The following is a 27,574-nucleotide window of genomic DNA, read 5'->3' on the forward strand; positions in this document are numbered from 1 at the left end:
GGACTGCATAGCAAGCCCGTTAATTCAAACAAAATACTCCTGAGTTAAGAAAAACACCAATTCACGACACAGACTTCATGGTTTCTGATATCAAAATAGAGTGATTTATTTGAGACACTGAATGACTTCAACGTTTTGTCTTGGAAACAGGTGACCACACCCTGAACCAGGGTGCAAGAGAGATAGTATCTGTCACAGCACTTATCCCATACTGGGCTCCTTAGTACGCCACCAACCCCACAGCCCAATTCTCAGTCTGACACAGACAATAATGGCTCTCAGAAAATGAAAAGGTCAGAAAACCATGAACCACCCATTAACGTCCAATCGTGACATTAAAAAAAAAAAAAAAGGAGAAAAATAAAACATTGGCCCTTCACTTTCAGCAAAATCTGAATATTTGTTGAACCCACCCTTACAAAAAGGTGCACTTCACATTGCTCAACCAGAAGTTGACTGAAAGGGAAGGGGACCAGAAAAAAAAGGCTAATCAAAGTGGTGGTAAGTTAGTTTGAAGATACTGTCTTTTACACGAGATCCCAGTAAGCAGACGGAGGCAGACTTACTGCACACAGTTGCAGCTCAGCCCACAACACAGACTGATCAGAATTGGTCAGATTTCAGAGATCTGACCAAATCTGATCAGCTGGCAGCATTCTGCGGGACTTAACAAGACCAATCATAGCTTTTTTCTTTTAGCAACAGCAGGACTTTTGCTTGACCTCCACCTCCTGGTCAGAATGTGCTCTGAATTTTCAGTAGACTATTCAGAGGAAAGTGCCAAAGAGATAATGTTAACTAAGCTGTAGCTGTTTTCCCGCCCACGTCTGCATGACACTCTTAACATTGATTCTGTGATGTCCCGTTCCAAATACAATACAAAGTTAAAGCAGAAACCAAACAGGAGACTGTGATGACCGTTCCCTTCACTATTGTTGACCAGATAACTCCCTGAATGCAGATAATGAGGCAAATGTTTCTTCCATGGCTTTCAGGGATCAATAGTGGAAAGCAAAGTCGCTGAACACATCTGTGTCAATGCCATTTGTGACTCACTGAAAAAAGGATTCTGATGCATTGGATATGATTGGCAGAGTTGAAAAAGTGTGTTAAAAGAAGCTGATGAGACATGCACTTCATTTAAAAAGGAGGCCTCGCCACGTATTATCAGCAAAGATGTGACTGCTCTAGCCATTAATGAGCCCCTACAGAATGGCAATAAAGTGTACTGTATATAAACATATATACACAGTATATAAGTCTGTGTATTAATCTAATTTACATATCTTTACATTCTTAAATTTACATCCAAAAAAAAGGGAGAAAATTCTCTTTGTAAACCAAACTTTTCACCTCTTGTCCACAAAATGACATTTCTAATCTCGAGTGAATTGAGCTGGTCATGTTGGGAGGTTAGTACTGTTTCTTGGCAGGTTTTCCTTTTGTTGACCTGTTGTTAAACGTAAGCTTAAAACTACCTCGTAGCGGCACATTCAGTTTTGACTTTCAAAAGTCCATCTGTGGAAAACAGACAAAAAAAGCAAGAAGTACTCTTGAAACAAACTATTCTCCACTTAGAAGAAGTTAAGCACCATGTCAACAGACAAAACCAGTGCTTCAGTATTCATGTTACTCTTATCACGGCCCCAGTTAGTTCATTTGGACATGAAGTAACATTTGCTGAGAGGAATTCTAAAACCACCACCATTCTTTCAAAATTTGTTGCCTTTCACAGCCAAACATGTGTGTCTCATTAACACTTTACTCTTTATATGAAACTCATCTTTGTGTTTCCACCCATACAATCCCGATAACAGCTGGACCAGTGGCCCGGAGGCATCGCAGCACTTCCTCATTAGAAACCTTTAAAACATGGATGCACCCAGGGAGTTGGATTCAGTCCAGTCTTGGGGATCTCTTAACCACCTTCCATTACGTTTCAAATAGGCTTGTCATAAAACACACATCAACAAACTGTAAGGTGCACTGAAGTCAGTTGCTGTTGGCTCCTCAGAAGCTGTTGCAGTAATCTGGTTTTACGCCTGTGATGGGTTTTGTTTCACTCCACCTTACAGCTCTTCTTGAGCAATGAGAGCGAGTTTGCTGACGGCAGAAGAAGGCAATTTGCTCCACATTCCAGGATTCATCATGAAAGTCTTAAGTCAGCTATTTTCGGAGATCAAGCACACATACCTAAGAAGGTAAAGAATTAGGTAGCATTAATAACAGATTTAAAGCAACATATCTTTTTATACCTATTGTTCTCAAAATAATAGTATTGTGTTTTCTAATCCAATGTGTATACCAAACCCAAAACATTTAAATAGGAACTGCACACTGTTGTAAATTACTACTTCATAATCACAACCGCCATGGCTTACCGAACCATCTGATGCGCTGGCACCAACTTTGTCACCAATGCTGTTCCAGCACACCTCGAAAATACCACCAGTACCCCTGTAGCTGTGCACCAAGGCTCCAGTCTGAAACAACAGTGCAAACAAGTGAATGACCAACTCCATCAAGATTTAGCAATATCACAACAAATGTTCTCCTCTGCTGTTTGGAACAGTATAACCAAACGCTTACCGTAGTGTTCCAAATGTGGACACACTTATCAAAGGAGCCACTAGCCAGGTGCTTGCCGTCGGGGCTGAAAGCCACACTGTAGACAGGTTCCTGGTGCTTGGTCAGTGTGTGAATACAAACCCCTCGCTCAACATCCCACAGTCGTACTGTTGAGTCGAAAGAGGCGCTATGGTGGGGAAAAGCCAAAGTCCACATGTGAGATATAAGAGCAGTACCTAGGATAGAAAGATTATCTATTTTCTAAATGGATCATAAAAGACCACCCATTTAGAAATATTTGCTAGTCATAAAAACTTCTAATTTGTGCAGTGCCTACAAGATGCCTTTCAGTGGCGTATTTCAATATTTCCAAAGATTTTTAGCATCAGAATGTCTTTCAGAATTTATCTGAAAGAATTTAAAGGGGCTGATTTCAATTAACACATCATCTTCACAAAGGTATAAATAGGCAGAACTAATCTCTTATGGGTGCCCTTGGCAACAAATCACAGCAAACTCGGATTTATGCAGAGAGCAAAATTGAAGTCAATTAAAAATGTATTGCAGGCGTACTTTTCAATGGCAGAATTTACTTAAAATTATGTAGTACCTTTTAAGCAGTGGCTATAATGGCAGGTGTATTTCCAAATTTAAATTACGGTCAGGTATGCTGTTTTGTCATTCCTGTGGTGTTTGGACTATAACATTTACACAATGTATGCACATCTGGGTCTGGGTGTAGGGCTGTGGGCCACTGACAATTACTAGCACTGGGATTTTGCCTAGAACATGGTTTCTTCTGAATGCCAGACATTGGCAAATGTCCCCTTCCACACATACACATACCGAGACATATACACCCACATATACACAGTTTGTTCCCAGCACACACACTTTTCTTTCAAAATTGAGCAACGGAGATGGCTGCCCTGTGTGGTACCAAATCTGAGCTCTGTGTGAGAGATTTCCCACCTGGCGAGCATGATGTTGGAGTTGGGGTTGCTTGTGCCGGGGCCTGTGGGGCTCCACTTGATAGTGTAGATCTCTTTGCTATGAGCCTGGAGGTCGTGGACACATGACTCCTGCTTCATACTCCAAATCTGTGTGAAGGAAACAGCAAAAGCAAAACAAGACTGAATACAAATCACCACTGAGATTTGTTGTCCTTAAGCTGTAAGAGTGGGGGACTAGTCTCACCTTTAAGGTCATGTCATCTGAGCAGGAGGCAAGCAGCATACCTGATGGATCCCACTTGATGGCATTAACTTCATTCTGCAAAACACAAAAACTCGTTAGCGTGACTCTCAAGGGAGTAAGCATGGTATAAAGGTCAGGAGAGCAACACAGAAAAAGCTGTTTACCGTGTGGCCCTGGAAGGTCTTGAGGGGCCGGTCGCTGCCAAGGCGACATACGTGGATGCACATGTCTGTGCTGCAGGAGGCAAAGGTGGTGTTGTTCTGCCAGTCGACATCCAGTGCTGGGGCTGTGGAATATTTCAATGCACAGGTCCGCATTCATTAAGGGTTGGGAGGTTTATGAGCTCACAATACAACCACAACTGAGCAGGAAACATTTTGCATCCTATTTATGACCTACAATGAATCGCTTTTATTGTTCTGAAGCACAGTAAACTCACTTTACCTGAGTGAAAAGGGAACTGCTGCTTGGCTTCTCCTGTGTGTGCATCCCAAATGATTGTTGTCTGGAAAATTAAATTGAAACTTTCAAACCATGAATGCAACATTTCTGAATGCATAATTATAAATAATGCGACATATTAAATGTTCTTTAAGTTGTTCTCTAAAGGACTGCCAGGGTTTGAAATAAAAACCTGCCATCTCACCAAATAGGTAAGCAGGGTAAAAAAAAGACAACTAAACAAAATAAATAGCTAGTGTCATAGTCATTGTCCTTGGTGTGCGCCATTTTTTTCTGCCTGTTCAACTTCTCCATGGCAGATTTATTTTCAAAGAATCATTCACAATATCTGCAGTTCATGTCAGAGTAGCACAAAATAACTTGAATGTAAATAACTTTCGCAGATGACATTTTTCTATGTTTCACTTAACTTACTTATAAAGTTATATTTAATTGGAATTGGTTACATGCTACAATGATGCTGTACAAAGGATTTACTGATGAAAGTGCAGTTTGCGTTGTAGCTTGTGGATTCCTGAAAAATTATATCTTACAGATTTACACTTTAGCTGGTGATCAAAAAGGTGAATGTCAAGCCCTGGAGGTTATTAGAGGCATGAGGATATTATTATTGACAGACACAAATCCATGCTTTATTAAATACCTTATCTACACCAGCACTGAGAATAGAGTTCCCCTTCTTGTTCCACTTGAGTGCAAATATGGGCCCTTTGTGCTGCCCCAAGGTGCTTGCCAGATTTCCTAATGGATTAGAGCCATATCCATTTCTTTTAGAAAAGATCCTTCAAAAAATTGTCATAGATGTTGCATTATTCACAATAACAATGGCTTAAATCTAATGACCAAGGAAACAACACCGTTCTGGAATGATGGAGGACATACCATCCTTTGTCCATATCCTGGCAAATCCATCATACGAGCCCGTTGCCAGGAGAGTGCCTTCGCTCTGTTGGATGGAAAGATAACAGAACTGTTACTTAACCGTCCTCATCTGCACATTCTGCTTACCCCTTGGTAAAAGCAGAAGAGTAAAGATATGGATGGGTGTTCTGGAACCTACATTCCAGTCTAGTGAGGTGACGTCTTTGTTGCTGGGGACGTCCTGGCCACCTTCTCGGATACAGTGGCGCAGCACCAGCTGGGTGGAGTTGGAGTTATTATTCTCGTTCAGGTTCCAGATCCTAGCGGTGGAGTCCCCCGAGCTGAACAGAATACCAACGCAGCAGGAGGGGGTCAAAAGATTGTTGGAACATAAGCTGTCAGCGCTGACTCTTATGAAGCCATATATCATACAAAATAAAAGCCAAAGTGTGCATACAATATAGTATGACTCATCCAACATAAATTAAGCTCTATTTCAGCACAGACAGAGACTCACCCTGAGGCCAGCAGATCGCTGACAGGGTTCCAGGCACAGATGAACACTTCAGACTCGTGGCCTCGGAGCACTGTGGCTTTGCTGGCAGGTATCTCCACATCTACGTCCATCTCCATGGGCTCACTGTGGTTATCTGAGGAGAGTGGGCGCACAAGCATGCATATTTATGTATGCCTCAACACATACATGCAAACACACTTCACCCACGCATTGTTACCAGATGTGTAAGATGGTGAAGGGCTACCTTTAAATAACAGGAAGACATAAAAGAAAATCAATACTGTGTTTCTCCTGGTTTTTGCCAGTGCGGTTTTATTTATCGTAGTCTGATACTGACCCACTTGGAGTGCACACATTTATCACAGTATAATGAGAATCCAGTCACAGTGAAGCTTCCAGCCTTAAGAATATGTAAAAGCCTCCCTGTATCTTCTGACAGTGAAACCTTTCTCACACCCGACTCTTCCCGTTGCCATCCACACTTTTGAATTAAATTCTTCAGGGATGTGCTGATACAAACATCAACTCCTCTTCCCCTTGTCTAAAGCTCCACCTGATCTACACCTCTCTGGTTTTACTCACAGCTGCTATAATGATATCACATTCTGTGAAAACCACATGGCTGATTTGTTTCTCTGTAGGGCTGAACAGTTTTGAAAAATATCCAATTGCGATTATTTTGACTGATATTGCATTTATTGGAGGGAATGGTCATTTTTACATAATTATTCTCATGTTTTCTTAAATCTGTAGAATATGATGTGTTGGCCAGGACATCTCTGCAGCACAACAATATTTTTTTTAAAAATGATATTGACACAAATTTTGTCTTATTTCCATATTGCACCTCCTGCAATTTGAAAGTTGCTGTAGCCCATATTGCAGTTTCGATATGATTTCGATTAATTGTTCAGCCGTAGAAAAACTGATGATTTGGTAGTGTAATAAATCTACCAGGCTGCTTCTTTATGAAAGCACAGAGCTAAAACACAGTGCAAGAAGAGTTAACTCCGGCCATGTCTTTGAATTCTCTTTCCTGTCCCACATGCAGATTCATATAATGGTACAGATTAGAGCCTGACCAATAAATCGGTGCGCTGATATTATCTGCCAACACAAGCTAATTGCAGATATATTGGTATCTGTGTTTATATCAGCCAATAAATGTCAATTTAAAAAAAAAAAAAAAAAGGAGAGGCATCTTCAATCATGTTATGAGTGTTGTCGTTGCACAGTTTGTCCACCAGAGGGCACTCTGCAACTCCCCCTATTGGTAATCCAGCACAAAACACAGCTGCACAGCTACTCTTTATAACAATAAAAAAAAGTTTATTTTTAAACTGCATTATGTTATCTAGATGAGGTTGGGGATAATCTTTGTTTATGTTATGCGTTTCTGAAGAGAAGGGAAAAAAGGAATACTGGCCATTGTATCGGAATAGCAAATCAGTATCGGTATTGAAAATCCCATATCGGTCCAGGCTCTAGTCCAGATGAGCCTGTGTACGCTCAAATACTAGTCAAACTAAGCATTACAGTAAGTCAACATAATTCTGCCATAGCCATGATAATTTGGGTTCAAAGGTACTTTATGGTGACCACTAATGCTACAATGAAACCAGCATTTTCTTTTTAACTTAATGGCTCTTTCATTTCAAGGATTATTCTTGACCCTTTTTGCCAAAAGGCTTTTTTCTTTTATTTTTTATTTCAACATTATAACCATTTGTTGAGCTGCAAGTTTATAAAATTACATAGAAGGCAGACTCTTTTGTACTTGTCTGCTTGTCTCTTTCTTTTAACCACTCTTGATTACCATTTGATCACATTACTAATTAACAGAGACTATGCCATTGTCAATTATGTGAGACAATTAGGAGATCCAACTTACTAATGTTGTGAGTGCCATTCTCCTCCCCATTGACAGTGGCTTCTCCATTCTTTGGTGCGTTGGATTGGTTTCCAGAGGTTGACGCTGCCATGGCACAGGCCGCCTGCTGCTGAGCTAACTTGTCACGGAAGGCCTGCTGCCGCGTCTGCACCACGTCTGGCATCACCGCGTCAATGAGTGACAGCGACTCAATTGGCCGACCGTCGAAAACTGTACCATCCTGTCAGGGCAACAGCAGTTAATATCGCATCATGAGGCGATGTGACCTTTTAATTAGCGATTTGTCTAGAAATCCATTTCCTGGTAATGATCAATTATAGAGGTGAAGAGTGTTTCCTAATTGGGATTCCTCTACAAAACTTCTTCACTGGTTCTTCCAGCGCAAGGATGGCTGAAAATATTAAAAGCATTTGCAGTTGACCTGGTGTGATGACAGAGATCAAAGTCTGTCTTTTTATCATTAAGCAACAGTAAACATCTGTGGGAGTTAGTAGCAGCAGGTCCCAGCACTCACCTCATTGATGCTGATTTCTGCCTCCACGTACTGAAGCCCCTTCTGCAGGATGGAGATGAGGGCTGCAGGGGGCACTAGTGTTCCATTGATGTTAGACTGGCTGATGTGGCTCTCGATGCCAAAGGTGAATGCTGAGTGGGAGAAACCTGAAAACAAAACACCATTCACATTCATTAACGGGAGAGTGCCAAGCACAAGATGTGCACAAACACATCACAAATAGTCACAGAAACATCTTGTCTGATGCAAACAAAGCTAACAGTAATCGAATACAAAACCAAACTGCATAACAAGTATGATATTTGAGAGTTTAATAAAGGCACGCCAGTATCAATGTTGACCTCACGGGGCTAACTAGGAGCTTGTATTGTGCCATATGGCTTCAGAAGCAGACTAAATAAACAGCAGCTAGGATTTAAATCTACATCCAAATCCTTTCAAAGAATGAATGGCAATATTCTGTGCACATACAAGGAGGGGGAATGGCCCGTTTATGTCCATCCACTATAAATGGAGGGTGCAAGTTTTGATCCGTAACATTAAAACATTATTAGTAGTATGTGCTTTGTCCTTAGAAATTGTTGCATGACAGCAATACTAATAATAATAATTTCTGCATAAACAGTATCAGTGGGTTTAGCAGATTTTAGTGAGACAAACCTGATTCTTGGAGGTATCTGTAGACCAGAAAGTTCACTTCGTCACTGGTAATACTCATCTTAGCCCAACGAAAGGGAGGAGGTATGTTGGAAGGCTGGGCTCACTCCTGAAAATATAACCAAAAATGGGAGTTGATATTAGCATTTATGTCTGTGGTCTAGCATATGACATGTGCTTACGTCATTCTAACAAATAATATCACACTCCAACAAAAATAGAATTCTGCACACTGCACAAATATGTCCCAGTCGTTGTTTAGTGATGCAGTCAAATGCAATCGTATTTTTTAACAGACACACTAACATACACATGGGACAGCCCTGATGTCCAGCCTCCGTTAGTAACTGCTTACTCTCCTCTTGCCCAATGCACAATGTCAATGGCTGGGTCACGAAACCTGTGAATCCATTTCTAGTTCTGAATGCAAGTATTTCCAGCCTCTCTCCTCTGACCTAATAGAGTGTCTATATCCATTTGGCTTTCACTGAGAACTCAATTGTACTTCCCATTAGTGACCCAGCCAGCCATTTAGATGGAAAAGAGCCCAGATAAAGCCGTAAGGATATTAAATGCCTGTCTACTGACCATCTAGTGAATTACAGAAGAAAGCAAGAGGCGAATTATTCATAGCATTCAGCCGGACCTTCCCATCTGTTATTTTCAACAAATAGTGGTGTTAAACAGAGTTTATGTTAACATTTCAATTGAGACGGTCTCAAAACTGAAGGGAGCTAAAAAGCAATTATGTTTTTAATCCCATCATGTTTTTTGTCCTCAGGCTGCTGAATACTGCAAGAATATTGCAGAGTTCTTAATTTCCCAATTTGCTTATACACCCACACACACACACACACAATGTAAACGTATAGTACACCTAAGAGAATTAGCAGGTTGAGGTTAGGAAAATGCTTATCAAAAGAAACCAACTGCAACCTGCTGAGAATGAGTCATGACAAACTATATAATAATTATTTCCTGCTCTCCCACTGACAGACATCTTTGCTGAGAATTCAAAGAGAAATAAAGAGGGGTGGTGTCAGGTATGAAGACTGCATGGCTGTCCAGCTTCCATTCGAAACATTGTCCAGGCCCACTCAGGTTCCCCTTTGGTAGCATAGCAACAAGAGAGATCGAGCAAAATAGACTAGAGAATGGTGTTGTCCCAATTACCAGTGGGCATACAGCCAGAGGGGTTGAACATGTTACTCAACATGAATTATTCACTCTTTCACCTTGGTATATTCTTTCCGATGGAGACTGCCCTTACTGTACCACAGCAGACATGCTAAGAACTAGAACAACATTTGCAGCTGCTGCAGCCATAAAAGTGAAGACATTAGCTAACATAAAAAGAGCTGCTATTACAGGCGCTCTGTGGCGTTTCCTTATAAACAAACAAAAGTTACGTTTACATTCACTGTTACTCACCCAAACGTGTGTGTAATCTTGAGATCAACCAAACGTGATGAATATTTCCCTCCACATAAAACATTTGTGAAGCCGATTTTTAAAAACATTTAAAATCCTGTATTGTTTACATCCATGTTTACTAACTTGCAGTCATCTTTTTCCCCATGTTTGTTGGCGCAATGCTGCGCTTCTTGGAGCATTACAGCTGCCTGCAAGTCAGTGAAATAATGTGACACCATCAGCAGGGCTGTGTATGGCATCACCCAAGTGCACATAAGCCTGAATGTTTGTCCTAATGCAGTGTGCACAATACCAACAGTGTTTCACACAGGATTTTGAGAGACTATGGTGGGTGGACATCGACCCTCTAGAGGATCCAGTGGCATGCCCCTCCGGAAGAAGTATTTGTACATTTTAAAAGTTAAGTGCATTAATTTGGTGCACTTTAAAAGCAAAATAAAGAGCCTAGATCCATGAAGAACTTTGCACTCATTCTAACAATTTTGTAAATAAATCACAAATACACTGTATAGATATAAAGGGTGACGAAATACCAAAAAAGTCAGCTAATTCATTTAAGGTTTTTCCAGCAACCCTAAATCAAAGTATAATTTGTAAGCCCTAACCCTACCATGTTAAATATTTCCTGTGAATATAATCCTATTAATCTCATTTGAATACTGTATACGTTAACATATTATTAACACCTTATTTTGAAAACCGGATTTTGTCACGTGTATCCTCACACTACATTCACCAAGTTTGACACAATTTGATACATTATATTGTATGTTGTGTTGTATTGCGTACAATTAATTAATTTAATAGCCTCTCTTCAGGTAAGACTCTCATACTGTAACACTTTGTAAAGTGAGAAAATTACAGAATAAAGTCGCTAACCCAGCCTGCCAGCTCGGTCTGCCCCTTTTAACTGCTTATTGTGTGCACTTACAAATTTAGCGGCTAGTTCGATCGCAATCTCAAACGAGTGACAGTGGATATACTCAACGTTGTTCAAACCCGTAGTTAACGTTACCGTAATTACATCAAAAGAAAAGTGCTTGTCTCGAGTCAGATGCCTAAGTGTGTGAGTATGCAAGTTTACAGCAGCGGGGAGCAGCAGCAGAAACACAACGTTAGAAGTCTTTCACGATAATATATTTTCGATTAATTTTTGAAATTATGGCAGAACAGATTAGACAAGTTAGACTGTGGTGGGCCGTCATAGTCTCGTTAATTAATGGGAAACACTGACCAACAAAACAGGAACCCCTCTCATAAATAAACAGCTCCATAGCACTACATCCTCCACTATGAACCTTTAAGATACACCTGCAGTAAAACAATCTTGCAAAAAACAGGCCAGAATCTCACAGAAATATTAGACATACAAATACTGGTTTCATTTCACTGTTTCATCAAGTCTCATTATCATTTAAATTAAATAACAAATAACACTCAAAAGCAAATGTTCTGTTTTCTAGAAAACACAACAGTAAGCTTGTCTACCTTGGCCATTGTGCTCTAATTTGACCACTGCCACCATGTTTCTCTTCAGTTTACATATACGACGAGGAAGCGGTAGCCACATCAAAGCAAGGTAGCCACTGTTCCCAAGGCTGCTACATACCAAACAACTGGAAACGTAATTAACAGGCAGCCTGGAGGGGCTCAGGTCCCATCGGTGCAGGGCAGCAGCAGTAATCCCTCTATCAGATGGGCCCATGATGCCACCATCCATTACACAACTCCCTCGACACCCAAGCCTCCTTTGACCAAACAATGTGCCTTCCAGGAAAACAGACAAAATGCTAACCTCTGCAATGGCTCTAGTGTTTATCCACCGAAGTGATAAGTGGAGTCAAAGTCTGCAATATGATCCCTCTGAAAAAAAAGACCTCACAAAGGGAAAAAATGTACTTGCTTATAAGACTGCTACACTACACTAAACACTATTTACACAGTACAGAAAGAGGTAGGAGATAGAGTTAACTAGACAGAGATATTAACAGATATAAAGCCACACATCCTTGATTATGGTTATTGCATTAATGTGATATTGCGGCTTAAAAGAGGTACAGGAAACACACGTTATACTCAGAGGGTGTTTCAAATATTTAGTCTACCCTCATAGGTACAGGGTGGACAAAATGGTTTGGTCAGCTATTTTGGTCAAGTAGTTAGTTGCAGAATTGTTTTAGCGCAATTACATTTTTAGGCATATCACCCAGCCCTATATGCCACAGTGTTAAGAATATTACTTGTAACATTCTTTCTCAGAGCTGGAATTCATTCATTTTCATTTATTTTCTGATGCCCCCAAAAACCTATATTTAAATAATTGAATGAACATCATAAACGTACGAGGACTAGTCAACTAAGGGTTTGAACTAACAACTAATAGTTGAATAGAAAACTTTTACTTGTGGCAGCAGTATTAGAAACACAGTTTCTCTATAATACAATACTACTCAACAGCACCACTAACTACAGCCTCCAAAATTAATCAACAACTCTTTAAAAAAGGTTCAATAAAAACTGTACATTAAAACCAGTAATGGTAAGATTTATTCCAGCACTGTTTGATTATTGCTGTATTAGTTTTAGGTAGGTATGTGTAGCTAAATAAACTGGCAACTGTTTGTAGGTATGCATGTGATTTTCTGTATTTTAAGTTAAACAAATCAAATAATAAAAAAGAAATCACCCAGATAGCATGGGCTGGAATTTCGGTAAGATCAAAATAAAATCAAAAAGACTCTTGGAACAATGCAGGCAAAGTCTTAGTCCCGCACAACTATTCCACAAGGCTTAAGTTGCTAAAGCAACATGAACCATGCCTCATCACTAAGGTAAAAAAGAAATCCCACAGCCATTAACTGTATATTTGAGCCAGACGAGAAACAAATACTACACTACGTGGAAATACTACAGAGCTGCTTTGCCACCTTCAACCTAACACGAAACCAAATTAAAAGTCTGTTTATGCTGAACGCTGACAGAGTATCAATACATCTATGGAATCAAACCATATTATGCATTATAATCATCAAATCGATTCAATCCCATCAAGTGGCACAACAAGGTATTAGGCTATGCTCACTCTCTGTGTATTTGAGACAAAGAAGAATGCACCAATACAGCCAACAAGCTGTGTAACATTAAACGTCACAGTAAAATGTGTGTCAATTCATAATTTATTTGGAAAAACTCACCCTCAAAACTCTTACAATGGAGCTACTGCGCCACTTTCTGCAATATATCTTGTTTACCAGTTTGTTTTCTATCGAGCTCTGACTGTAATTGGCACTACATACAAAAAAAATAATCAGTGTTATTCCTTCTCTTTTTCCCCTCTTTCATTCCTCTGAAGTTTTATATTGAAAGATCCTGCCAAATGGACAGGTTTCTACACTGATAGTCCTTGCACTGTTGTAAATTGCCATTCTCTCAACTAGCAGGTTAGACTAATGTGTCAATCATCTAGAAATGAACAATTCCTCTTGGTGTGACAGAACATGGTAACAACAGACCCAGTGTCCGAACCCAGAAACAAAGATGACAACACTTTAGAGCAAAACCAACATCAGTTATTGAAGCATTTCAATTAACATGTACTTGTCTATAAATTCTCCATTTAATTTCCTATAGCTTTATAAATTTCATTTATAGTCTCTAAATGAAATTATCAGTGAGCAACAATTGTTTAAAAGCATACCCAATATTATATTTACTCTACTCTGCATGGACAGTCAGTTCACATAAACAGCAACTAATATACATATACAATAATTAGATTGGTGTTAACATTTCTAAATGCAAACAGACGACCGGAGAAAAGAAAGACAATAGATGGGACAGACACCAACCTTAATAGGTCAATGATGAGAACCCCTGCTGTGGTCATCAGGCTCATTAGGCCTTCAGGATGTTTACAGCACTCTTGTGGCAATTGCTTGACAATGTGAACTACACCAGCTTGCCAAGACTACATACTTGCACCTCAGAGCATGATGGCCTGAAGCTGTGGTCAAAAAGGCCTTTATACTGTAATACTGTCGTAGGGATGAACGATTTTACCTAAAATCAAAATCACAATTAATTGAACATTATACCTCGATTACAATAATTGAACAATTCTTTTGTTTTTGAATGTTGTTTTTTGTTGGGCCCTCATAGATCACTGACAAGGTTTGTACTGTAAATAAGCTCAGCTATTAAAGCTGGGTTTATTTCGTTTTTTGATTCACAGATTTCACAAATCCATTTTCTAAATCTTAATTAATAACGTAATGTTTTCCCTGTATTCGGCGCATCACTTACTGAATGAATCAATGCAGAACAAATTGTTTTCACTCGCACACTGTCTGAAAGTGACGCTGAAAGCGAGCAAATAAGAAGTTGTCAGTCTGGCAGTAAATGTGTAGTGTAGGTATACAGTCTATGAGTGTAGGTCACAGTGTGTCTGTTATTAAAAGTCGGTCTGTTGTTTCCACAACTGCTGGAAAGTGAAGGCGGTTAGCGCTAGCTAACATCTCCCTATGCTTCAGACTCCGGTCTGAAGGTTGAGCAGGACTTCCATCTCAAGGTGACAATGACAATCAAATCTGTCTAAACAAGCTATGTAACAACTGACACTTCACTCCCACAATTGCAACATAAAGTGCATATTTTCTTCCAACTTACTTGTGTAACTACATGGATTGTGTATTGGGCTGTAAGACCTCTCACTTCTGAGTGCACAGCTGTACTGTGGCTGAATGCTTCTAATGTAGAAACTGACACAGGACTGCAGGTCTTGTGGATGTGCTGCTTTCACTACACAGCTGACGTAGTCAAGCTGTATTACTAACTTCAGTTAAAACAATTTCCAGATGACTTGGAGCAGAAAAATGTTCATCTATTACATTGCTATTATGTTAAGATTATGCTTTGGGATCAAGTTTTGAATCTGCAAATAATGAAGGGATACAACTGAATGGTCCCTGAACCATAACATAAGTCTGTGGTTTATCATGTACACATTGTAGAAAATGGTCTCATAACCAATAAGAAAGTGCTTATTCATTGATAGATCTGACGTATATATGTGGCTGTATGGTGAAGAACAAAACTTGCTTACAAGAAAAAGTTTGAGGGAGTTTTTTTTACTCAAAGTGTAAAGCCATGACCTTTACATGGTGTAGGTTCTTGGTAAAATTGGACACGTTTATATAATCAAACTCTGATTCAATTGCGTAATTCTGCTACAGTGTTTTGTTTGTTCTGGGGTTTGCATTTTTAAATGTCATCACAGAAGCACAACTAATGAAGGCATTTGAGCATGTATTAGACAACAACTGAGATGCCTATTAATTTATAAAAATATTTGAGTTGAAGCCAAGCAGGTGTCTGCACAGTCCACTTATTACATGGCAGCACCTCGAGACAGTGTGCAGAGTTAAAAGAAAAGAAAAAGTTTGAGGCTAGAAATTTTGATACACTAATATGTTGTTGATAGGAATATCTAATGATGAATGCAGATTATTAGGAACAAGACAGAAAAGGCGGGTAACATGAATCATCATTTACTGTAAACCTTCAGGCTTTTCCATCATAACTAATGTACAATAAAAGAGTCAGGACATTTACTATCTAGATAAAAAAAAAGAATTTGATTGACTGGAATAGCAAAAAGCAATACTTTAACCACACCATGTTAGATTTCAGCTACCCGGGTTAAAACAAACACACCACTGCTAATAACTCCTTGAACACAGCGCTCCAAATAGGGCCTGTCACAAAGAAGCATCCATCCATCACTGAAATCAAACAAAATGCTTTCTGAACATGAACATTTGAATGCAAAAATAATGGAGCACAGAGAACTACACAACCAGCCATCTCCAACACATGCAGGTTTTGAAAAGGATGATATTGAAAACCAGCACACCGGGGACCCCATTTTCTCCTGAACAGTCACCTCCTGACAGATGTGCAAACAAGACCTGGAAACAGCAGCCATTTTCTCTTGAACCGCTCTGCTGAGTAAAACCCGCCTTTGAAGCTTCTGGTTGGGCTGCAGTCTGGAGGGGGGAGGTGGGAGGGGGGGAGAGAGCGAGAAAGTGGAGGAGGGGAATCAGAGAGGGGGATGGTGGAATGGGAGCAGGGTGATAAATAATGATCTTTACACAGGTAATCACAACAACCATTTGCGCATTATTCTTTGTTTCTCTCAATGAGTCACTAAGCGGCAGCCAACGTAGGTCGGCAAATGGTGGGGGATGGACAACTAAAGTCTCCAGGGGAAACACTTCCTATATGTGGCAACACTTTTAATGTTTACCAGAGGTGGCCAACAGTGTGCCATGAGAGACAACAGCCAGCACATTTTCATTCCAACAAAACGCTCTACCCACTGATTAACACTTCTTTAAATAGAGGGGAAGAAGTCATACATGAAATTACCTGCTGAGATTATCAGATGAATGAAAACATATTCACAATTAGCTCTCCATGCATGCGCATAGGAACCAGTGGACCTACTGGTTCTTTCAGTAGTTTACAATAGAAAAGGTCATCAGGGTAACATATTAGTGGGTGGTTTTTAGTGCAACTACAGCCACCGATCCTGCTAACATGCCCCAAACCTATGATCCTCACACAAATTACAATTACGCATTGATAGATTTTCAACAATATGATTGTTAGGTTCGGGTTTTTCTCTTTCAACAGAGAATTGCATGTTCACAGGCACCACCATCAAGTATATTTTCTCCCTGGGGAAAGAGTGGGGGATGGTGACAAGACAGCAAGGATCACTGAAAGGATTCATCATATCTACTCATCGGGAGTGTCAGGACCTAAGAGCTTCCCTCATGCTCAACCCATTAGCATCAAATAAAAATGACAACTCCCGCTTGCTTATTGCCGTTTAGAATTCTCTGTAGAAACCAAAAAGGATTTCAGCAGTCTTGCATTGTTCAAAGAACAAATCCTATTCAATTCCTATTGATGTGGACAATATATAGAATACATGGAAGAAACAAACATCCCTAAAGATTATATTGATTGTCAAAGAGAAAAAAAAAAACAGACACGGGGACAAAGGGACCAATCACTACATGCAGTGCATTCCTCTATTCAAAATTATTAAATGAAGACTGATGAGTAAATGAGACGTTTTATATAGCCGCTCCCTCACTACAGAATAATTAACTGCTGTGCTGTGTTGTGTTGCCTCAATGCTACTGGATGCATTATTCCAACTGGTCTTTCTGGATAGTTTTTCCATCCTGTACCTGTAGCAACATGCCAACACCAACGCAAACCTTTGCAATTTTTAATGATATTTTTGATTATACTATGAAGCAAATTCAACATACTTAAGATATCATTTGGGGGCTTTTTGCCTTCACTAACCCTACAATCGCAATCAGACTAAGCACTCACACGACTTAGTTATCAACTCGGTAAGTCAACTCAGGGTTTCCCAATCTAGCTATGAGAGCATTCGCATAAGAAGGACGGTGTTTTTGTGATTACCAATCACAATCATGGACAAGTCTACTGGCAGCAGAGCAGCATATTTTACAAAGAGTAAAAACTAATAGTAGTCAAATACGAAGTTAAACACATAACTTCTTATAAACACAAGTTAATAAGAAGTTAAACACATAATCCAGGCTGAAAGCAACACAGTTGTAGATGCCAAATGCAGAAAGATGGCGTGTGTGACCGTTTTAGCCTTATTCTTTAAGCTGCAAAGGCTGTGTGTCAGTCAACATTAACAAAGAAAAGTGGTCTCTCCCATTTTCATGTTCTCATCACCTCAAAAATCAGATTCATTTATTTAACACACTCAAAAGTGTTCCAAACATTGTTCTACATTAACTTCATAAAAGCAGCAAAACAAAAAATCCATTCATGCCATAAAAAGTGGCTTCAGTTTCCAACATTAAAAAAAACAAACTCACGTGCGCCCAAATAGCAAAAGGCAAGGCGGTTCATGACCAGTCTCTATATCATTACAAATATCTATAACATAAGAAAAGCAACCACAAGTATAATAAAAAAATCTTAAACTCAACTTGAATACCAAAATATATGCTCATAATAAATAGCCTCACATAAAAAGAAAAATCAAAGAATTCAAAGAAGTGGGGGGGTACTTTCACATCTTCAAAGTACAACACTAAGTACAAGGCTTTAGTGCTTCAGTCTCTGTTGTAAGATTATATCGGTAAACAAAAGCATCTCTGCACCACCAAAAGCAGCCTAAAAACAGTCTTCTACAAATGGTTATTCTATTTTATGAGATTATGAGATTTGACTGGTCAGTAGGCGGTGCTTTTATAGTGTTGATCTCTTATCTCGAACATAACCTGCTCCGGACAGGCTGGGTATTCACATCTTATGCGTAAGAAGTGAACCACAATCAGAGGAATGAAAACCCAAAGTTCAACTTGATATTGCTTTAGAGTTTTATGAGACATCGAGCAGCTCCCTCTGAAGGAGAACTCCCCAAGACCCGTAAACCAGGGGTGGGCAATCTGACCATTTTAGATCAAGATCGTGATCTAAGGCTTCCACAATCCACTTTTCACGCGATTAATAGAGATCATGGTATTTAATGTCCTCTTACTTCTGTTTTCCAAACTTCACACAACCTCACTGACTAGCAGATTTGTGCTACATGAACAAACCAGCAGTGATGTAGCCAACTAGATGGTTGTGAATTGTGTTAGTTTATGATTATGTTATCTTTTGGCTTTAACTTTAAAATAACTCCATTTTGAAACCTGTGTAATATCTTTAATGTAATATTTGTTTTAATGATACAAATGGAGAAATTCATAGGTTATTTTTCTGGCTATACGCTAGTCGACAGGATATTTCAAAATTGAGAAAAAAAAGATTCCAAGGTAAAACGGGATTGCAGTTAATTAAATGGTGGTTATATTTTTGGCCAGTTCCGCCGCCCCTACTGTAAACTATTTCTTAAAGGGACATTAAATGATTCTGCAGTAGGATTGTTGATATTTGAACTCACCTGCCAAACAAATCTCTTCCTGCTCACCTCCCCCTATCACTCCTGTGCACAAGCACTAACGCCACATGTTGCTGATTGAGGTTGCAAACTGTGAGTATATATTGGTTGAATTTAACAAAGTGTACTGGATTACAATGACTTACTATCCCTTTAATCATAGATTCGGCAGATCAGACACACTCATACGACTCGTTTTTGGAATGGTCCCATTTGCCATTTTTGCAGATGCTCCATTTTGTCATGAAAACTTGTTGCATATATCATTAAGTCTTAAATATGGTTAAAAAGAAAGAAATATGATTATTGGTCAGCTACATGTTAAGACAGCTTTTACACTAACCAGGTTATTGCAAGGCAAATACTTAGATGTTCTGCTTTAATCTGGTTTCTCAAAATAACCTGGTTTGATATGTGCATGTACACACACACACACACACACACACACACACACACACACACAAGGAAACAGTCGCTGTAGGGCATGCATGTGGCTTTGTGGGGGTGGGTGGCAAGTATATACATTGTGTGGAGGAGATTGTGGGACACAAAGCTCTTTTGATGCTCAGCACAGCACATATACTTAGACAATACAATTTTCATCATTCCTAAATGAATAAAGCAGAAAAACGGCTTTAATATATATTCTACATGTCAATTTTAACGTCCAAACTTAGACAATAAATAACACTCCATTAAATCCTATATGGATAAAACTGTGTACAAGATGGTTTATTGCTCCATTTGAATTTGCCAAGGACACTGAATAAACAAATGGAACACATTCTCTTTTATACACAACAGAATTCACTGTACAACAATGACAAGTTTGCAAAATAAGGTGGCTTCAAATCTAGGCCATTGCATAGTTCTATGTTGCATGATATGATAAAGAGCCACAAGTTCCTGCGTACTGCATCTGAAATCAAGAGTAAATGATCGGTACATTTTATCAAAACCAACAAACTGGATGCAACATTTGGCAGTTTTCTGGTTTGGGTTAACATATAATAGATCAGATTTTTGTCTCCACTACTGACAGGAACTGAAACTATTTCATCTATATAGGAACATACAGTATGTCTTAACAAGCTCTTATGTAAGCACAGTTTCACTAAGAAAAAATTTATATTTCTACACTCACTCAGCAGTAAGACAGAATCAAGGGTTCTTGAGCTTTTCGTCGTCAACATAGGGGCCTCAGCCAGGCAATTCTTTTTACAGCTAGGTGAGGATTGCACAAATAAGCTGTAAACACAGAGACACACCAGTGTGGGCAATACAAGTGTTGCTATGGTGACCAGAAGATCTTGCTTCTCTGTCAACAGCTGCTCATGCCACCCAAAATACCCCCCACTCTCCTTGAGCTTTCCCTCCATCTGACATCAGGGTCAAACAAACAACGCAGGCAAGTGAGTTGAAATACTGATCTTCATTCTAAACCATCCCCTGACTGTTTCTTTACCTAGCATTTACACAGTGCGACACTAATACTACACTAATACCACACCTCAAAGATTTCCCTTTGTAGTGTGTGTATGTGTGTGTGTGTGTGTGTGTCTCTGAGTCTATCCTGCTAAGCAACTGACTGCACACATGGGATTAAAGGAATTGTTGGAATTGTTTCCAATTTCTTGTAACTAGAAAGGAACGTGCACACACACACACACACACACACACACACCTGGTTAGACTGCAGTTAATCTGAATTTTGTTATTTAAGAAACTGAGAAATTTACAAAGATATATTATAGATAGTCATGATATATCAATCCTGGATTATTTCATTTTAAGTACATTCTCTTCTTTTTTTGCTCATTTATAAATCACTTTACACCAAATTGTTTTGAAATATGTTGTTAAGACACCCTGCTGCTATATCATAAAGACACTAGACCAAAAATGTAGTCTTCTTGAGAGGAGAGGCAACAAATACACCAATAATCTCCTATATAAAATTTACCATGTAATATTTCATAAGGCCCTGGGTAAAGAAAGACTACATAGATATAAGTGTGATTTCAAGAAATGAATGAACTCTTTTGCGTATTTATATGAAACTATCAATGTGTAGAGCGGCTCCTCGTTTCCCTAGAGTAGATGCATTCTACATTTGCCCAAAAAGTCATTAGGTACACGTAAGAGCAAAAATGTTTTAGCAATTAAAAAATTTCATATGATTCAATATCGATAATTATCACAATAAATGTCAAATCATTAGGTCTTTTAAGTTCAAAGGCTGATTTTTGCTACTAGTTGAAAGTTGAAGAAACTAGATGGTTAACTGAGGTGTTATTAAATATTCTTTATGGTCATAAAATGACTTGCCAAACAGTGGATCCCTTCAACAAATCTGACTTAAAACATTCAAAACAGTTATGATAAACTCTAAAAACAAAAATGCATGAGTAAAATTAAGTAAAATCTTTTTTCAGTCCCTATTCCTCAACAAAAATAAATATCTTAGTAGAGAAATTAAGTGCTAATTTGTACGTGATTCTAATGAATTAAACATTTTTTTAACATTTGTTATATTGTTATTGAGGAAGAATATATTGCGATAATTATCATTATTGTTTTAGGTACACACACACTGTACATGATCACCACAGGTAGCGCCAGACTGTGGTATGACGTTGCCTAGTTTCAAAGTACAAGGAACATTGAATTACAAACTATGCCGCAGCCAACATAAAACTTTCACTGGCATTCTACAGATGGTCGTTTCATTTCCGTTGCAGTGTGCTTTAAGCCGCAATTCACAACTATACACAGACATCCTATGACTACATTAAGAACAGAACTCCACAAAAACACCCATCTCTTACTGCAAGTGTGAGACTGCCATGCCATGATGCTTGAAGGTGTGAAAAGAGGCTTGCTATCATATACAACAAATTACAAATTATAGATAATACAACCAGTGCTCTCCCAGTGAATAAAATATCTGACAAATCAAGGTACTTCCATCATATTAATGCAAAAATCCTGTAAATCCTCAGACATAAACTATAATGAATAAATGCTGTAAAAATTACATTAGCACTGTCTCAATATACATGCTACAATTTTTACAGAAGTATTATCAATGCAAGATATTACAGATACATCTACTACAGAGTTGCTAAGTGGAAGGAGCTATACCAGTCTCCCCCAGTTCTGAAAGTCCCATTCATTTCCTCCATGGACAATATCAGGCGACTGTGTTGGAGCACTTTTATGGCTTGTATGGGCATGAAACTGAAACTCTTGATTCAATCATCAGCACAAAAGATAAACAACTGCGTTATAAAATATCTGGTTCTTAAAAAGTCGAAAGTACAAGCCTGTGTAAACTACATCTCCAAAAAGGTGTACTTCAGGAACAACATCCTGTCACGTTCACTTATATTTCATTTAGACATGACAACAGTATCACACAGATAACATATCTTGAAAATTTTGTCACAATGTGATTTTATGAATACGTCACAAATGTAGTGTTGTTAGTGTAAGAGTCTTTGTCAAACCATGATGTACAAAGCTATGGCAAAGACTATGATGACATACATACCCTTCATCACTCTACACTACATTCTATAGTAAAACCTTTATCCTTGGGTTTTGTAGCGCTGATACTAATTAATGTTGAGGTAATATTTTCAGATGCTGTTCTCTTTATGTTCCTGGGAGTACATACTTTTCTTCACATTCACTTTACCCCTACGCAATACACAAACAGCTGCAACATAAGCTTCCATGGCTGAATGGGGGGTGGGAGATAAATTCCCTTTGGTAGAGAAGTTTGTCACTCTGGCATGCATGTGCTTGCACAACTTCCTTAACAGTCATCCACTGTAACACTAGTTAAAATGTAAAGGCAAACTAGAATGATAGCAACATAGACCATAATCAACTTGAAATGTTTGTGTCTTTTTGGCCGAGCATAATCTCACACAGACAGGAGCGCACTAAAAAGTGTTTCATTAACAATAGATGTTAAGTCTTTAAAGAAAATTACAAGGAGATTTTAACTGGTTATGAAATAATCTCAGTTTAATACTACTTATTCTTAATACCTGTCACCGGGTGCGGTTCCCTGCAAAAATCTGATGAAACCATTTACTGCATCTACCATGCAGACCGAAAGAACCTATGTTTCCATTCTCCCAGGCAAAAGAAAGCAGGGGGATACTTTTTGACGTTATATTTTGTGGTTATGGCTGATACTGCGGCAGGATCAGCAAAGAAAACAATAATAGAATTGACAGAAGAATAAAAAAAAAAATTAAAAAGGGTAAGTGATAGAACAAGGGCGATAACACAATTGACCTTTGGTCATTCAACAGATGGAGAGAATTTGAAAGGATCAAAACAGATCCTGAATTTGCTCTCTTCCTCTTAGACAGGTAAGTAATTTGTCTGTGTACAGTCCATGGAGGTGGACAGTGGACATTAGTGTAATACAACTGGGTTATAACGTAATATTTTATGTTGGCAGAGCTATATTTTGCTGCTTATTAAGGTTATTATAAAGACAGAATATTACTAGGGAATGTTGATAACTTCAGCTTTCTTTACTATTACTGAGCAACCAAATCTGTTAGTTGTAGGCTTACATGTAACCTAGGAGTATGAACAGTACTAAAACAAAGTTTACGTTGTTTCACCATTGTCATATTATAGTTAGTGATCTCATATAGCCACATTTAGACACATTACCTCATTGCTATGCATTCTGCAAACAGATGTTTAAAAAAGAAAAATAGTATTAAAATAGTGTTTTCCCTTCAATCGTTTCCAAAACAAATGCACGCACTAGCCAGATAAAGATCTTTATGACACAAGGCGGTAGAAACACTACTGCTTTTGTCCAGTAGCTGCCAAAAATCAACACAAAATTCAAGTTCCTTTGGGCTGCTTTAAAGAAGGAAACTGAATCACCTTCACTATGGTGGGTTCAGACACAAAAAAATAGAAACTGATAAGCTGCTAGACATTGAAATAGTTATTTAACACACCCCTGAAGCATGTGGCTTCCTCCCACTTGTTTTAATTTATATACACACACAAGGACAGAGTCAAGGCACAACAGTCACAAGTTCACGATAAACAGAGCCACCCTAAATCCAAAATAAATCCAAATAAATAACTATAGCCTTGAACTAGCCAGTACTTGTATGGGCGTTATTTCAGAGTAACCACTAGTCTGCCAGTTGGCTGGTAGCCCATGCACACTGTATGTCTCTTTTTGGAGGGAGAGAATGGCTCAACCCCCCCCCATTGCCCATCATAAATAAATACTGCTACAGAAATATTTGGACAGCCCGATACAGAGCTTTGCCGCACCACAAGGCTGACATGGGCTTTCTCAGGGACTCCCTTGCCCTACTTATAAGCAAGGAATATATTTCTTTTTTGAACACACAAACACAATGTACCTTGGATTTGCTGTTGTCTCGTCTATGCCTAAGTTCATTCAGTCCATCGTAGTTACATTTGAATGACTTACCAAAAATCTATTTAGAGCAAAACAAGGGCCGACTACAAGCAAGTAGATAAATGAATTGTGATTTTTCAAATCCAGGCCATCCACTTTTTTTCTGGACCAGAGACCGTACACAGCACTGAAACCAAAGACAATAGGTCGCATCTCAAGCCATGTCACTGAACAAGAGGCAGACAGACAATAACGTGTAGACCAACAACATTATTCATTCATGCCCTCTGAGGACTCAGAACACAGCTAACTATGTCCACCTACTGAAACGCAAAAGATAGACATTAAAAGCCCCCAAGAACAAAATGCTAACTAGGAAATGTGTCAAGGTCCATGAAGCATTGAGAAAACTTACAGCTAATCACTCTGTAAATATTAGATCTTCCAGGGCTATCAATGGGATGTGGTAATGACTTTAGACACAAACCATAACATATTTAGGGATCAATAAATGTAAAACATTAAGTGGTCTGATAAATACAGTTAAGACATAATAAAACTCCTATTGTTCTTTAAATAGGTGGCACTAAACCTATTTTTGTAACTACTGCAATTAAGTTCTTGACTGTGGTGACAAAACTGGTACACACAAAGCAAGGCAAAATGACTGAAATCAATATCACAATGTTAAAAAGAAAAGTTTTCAAATGAAATAAATATGAAAATAGGGAAATATGAGCTAAAATCACTTAGAAATCATGAAACTTGTGTTCAATGCAACACAATGTGTCCCCACTTTTAGACATCAGGCCAGAAAACAAATCTTCAAAATCTGCAGATCAAAAATTGGGACACCAAAACATCTGAGAATACAAATAGCATAGAAAAGGTTAGGGTGTTTGTAGACTTTGTTTGGAACTGCCTTAACGTAATTTTGACAACGTAATGTGGGATGAGGCTACGTGGGTTGCATTTATGTTGATTATGAATTGTTCTACCTCGATATTTCTGTAACATACATCCCTATTATGTAATCGTATTGTCACAATACAATTCCAGAGAAAGACAATAATCTCAAATTATTGCCCAGTTCATATTCGCTGATAATATTTTAAGTTTCATTGTAATGAACACAAACTTGTCATCCAGCTTATGACCAATAACCTACTATTCAAAAAAACCAAAAAGGTGGCAGCAGCAGCCAAAATGTCAAATGAAGTCCATCTCACCAAAGTGGTTCCCACCAATGCCACTTCTTTGCTGAAATGCCTACATTTGCTTTCATTAAGCTTCACAACATTGACTGAAAGTGTGAACAAACAACATACAACAGCCTCTTATCAACAAGAAAATGGGGCATCACTTTGGCATTAATTATTTGGGTCACTGAAGTAGAATCAGGCTAAGACAGCATTCAAACAGCAGTGTGTTTTAGCAGTTATTTTCATCCTAATCCTTCTCATGTCTTGCTTTAATAGAGATAATGATCACTTGGATGCTCAGAGGTTAGGCGAGACATCCTAACTGTGTCTGTGCATGCTGTTTCTCATTATTCCATGTACAGAGAACAGCCAGGGCTTACTAGTTGGAAATTAGAAGAAATTATAGGTCACACAACATTTCTTAATCTCTTTATAAAAGTGAAGTCTTTTATTAAGTGTTCTGTGGAGATGTGAAAGCCCCATGACCTCAAGTGTCTTATTTAGCAGGGTTTCTTTGATATATTGGTGCCTCTGTTCTGTTCTGCTGTGCAGTCAGGAAACAGCATCACATTGTACAGTAACACGAACTGCCCCCTTGGAAACTGGTGGCAATGTGTAGTATAGTGTGAATGCCTTGCCCCACTCATGCGCTCCCTCAGTCTGCATGGCAATATAATATGTATGATTCATATTTCCGCTTGAACAAAATGACTTAAAACTGCACCGGTGCAACTTTATGTGGTGAAGGTTTTCTACTGTGTTATTAAGGGCAAAGCAGCTATCAAACTACCACAATGGGACAACCTTCAACCTCTAAAACTTATTGTATTTTGCGAAGTAGTCGACCACAGCTCAGCTACCAAGGTTTAATGTAAGTATAAAGACGACAGTTTCAGAAAAGTAGGTTGTTTGGATAACCAACACCGACAGAGAGAAAATTAAAAGACACAAGCAGGAATTGCAACACACGTGTGGAGTGAATGGGTGACTACGCTATGTGCCGGCAACCACATAATCAACGCTATAATCTCCAATTTCTGAAAGTCATTATCCTCCTGCATGTAAACCACACACAAACACAAAAGCAGCCTGAACGCAATGCAGCCTAAACCATGCCACTCGACTTTTATTGGCTTACCTTTTTATTGTGAGAGTGAACTCGTGGTGTCTGCCGCCGCCGCCGCCACCTCTTCCTCTTCCACAAGGAGAACCTCCAACTTCAGCAAGCTAGCAATGACTTTCCACCCATTTTGCTTATCGTCATATTTCAAGTTCCGACCGTTTGCTGTGTGACTCACTGTCGGCTAATTTGGTGTGCTAACAAAGCGTTACTCGTTCAGGCACACTCACAAGTGGCAGTAAAGTTGGAATAAACCCGAGTTTCTGTGGCTGAGGCTGCAGGCTACTCTGTGGAGTTTCACCGTTCACTGACAACAGGAACGTAGACACAGCAGCAAGCGCTGATCGGCAGCGGGAGAGAGACGTAGACAGCGAATAGGAGAGAGTGGTGGTGGGGGTGAAGGCTAACTGACCTTAAACCTGAATAAAGAAAACACGGCCAATTATATAGATTAATTAATTGATTCAGCCATAGTTTGAATCGTGTATATCTCACTGCCATAAGTGACTAGATTACATGCTCAAATGTCAGTTTGTAAACATCTACTAGCTAGCTATCTTAAAGGCATAGTATATCCATCTTACATGATCAGATAAACATGTTGTTACGGTTATTTACCGTTACGACATAGCTACGTTACTGTATGTTTTCTATATCTAAATGTGTAAGTTACCTAAAATGGAACTGAGTGTGGCTTAAATTTGACCCAGAATATACATTTGGTC

At 38.9% G+C, this 27,574-nt stretch overlaps 1 protein-coding gene across 2 annotated transcripts; it reads right to left on the reverse strand.

The window, feature by feature from the left end:
- Positions 1 to 74: 74 nt before the first annotated feature.
- On the reverse strand, positions 75 to 27,574 carry tbl1x (transducin beta like 1 X-linked). Of its 2 annotated transcripts, XM_038720636.1 has the most exons (16): positions 26,868 to 27,574; positions 16,043 to 16,145; positions 8,671 to 8,776; positions 8,011 to 8,156; positions 7,497 to 7,716; positions 5,606 to 5,738; positions 5,288 to 5,429; positions 5,110 to 5,173; positions 4,871 to 4,968; positions 4,210 to 4,270; positions 3,930 to 4,051; positions 3,766 to 3,840; positions 3,541 to 3,668; positions 2,590 to 2,755; positions 2,382 to 2,483; positions 75 to 2,193 (listed from the first exon to the last, which is right to left on the reverse strand). In XM_038720636.1, the coding sequence occupies exons 3-16, from the start codon at positions 8,726 to 8,728 to the stop codon at positions 2,167 to 2,169; spliced, it is 1,542 nt and encodes a 513-aa protein (XP_038576564.1). In that variant the 5' UTR covers positions 8,729 to 8,776; positions 16,043 to 16,145; positions 26,868 to 27,574; the 3' UTR covers positions 75 to 2,166. The 2 variants fall into 2 exon arrangements, with proteins under 2 accessions (XP_038576564.1, XP_038576563.1); XM_038720635.1 differs by lacking the exon at positions 16,043 to 16,145 and having other exon boundaries at positions 26,868 to 27,573.

The sequence above is a fragment of the Micropterus salmoides genome, unplaced genomic scaffold (assembly GCF_014851395.1).
Source record: "Micropterus salmoides isolate LMB-PRFRI ecotype aquatic unplaced genomic scaffold, ASM1485139v1 Ms_hic_scaffold_15, whole genome shotgun sequence".
NCBI lineage: Eukaryota > Metazoa > Chordata > Actinopteri > Centrarchiformes > Centrarchidae > Micropterus > Micropterus salmoides.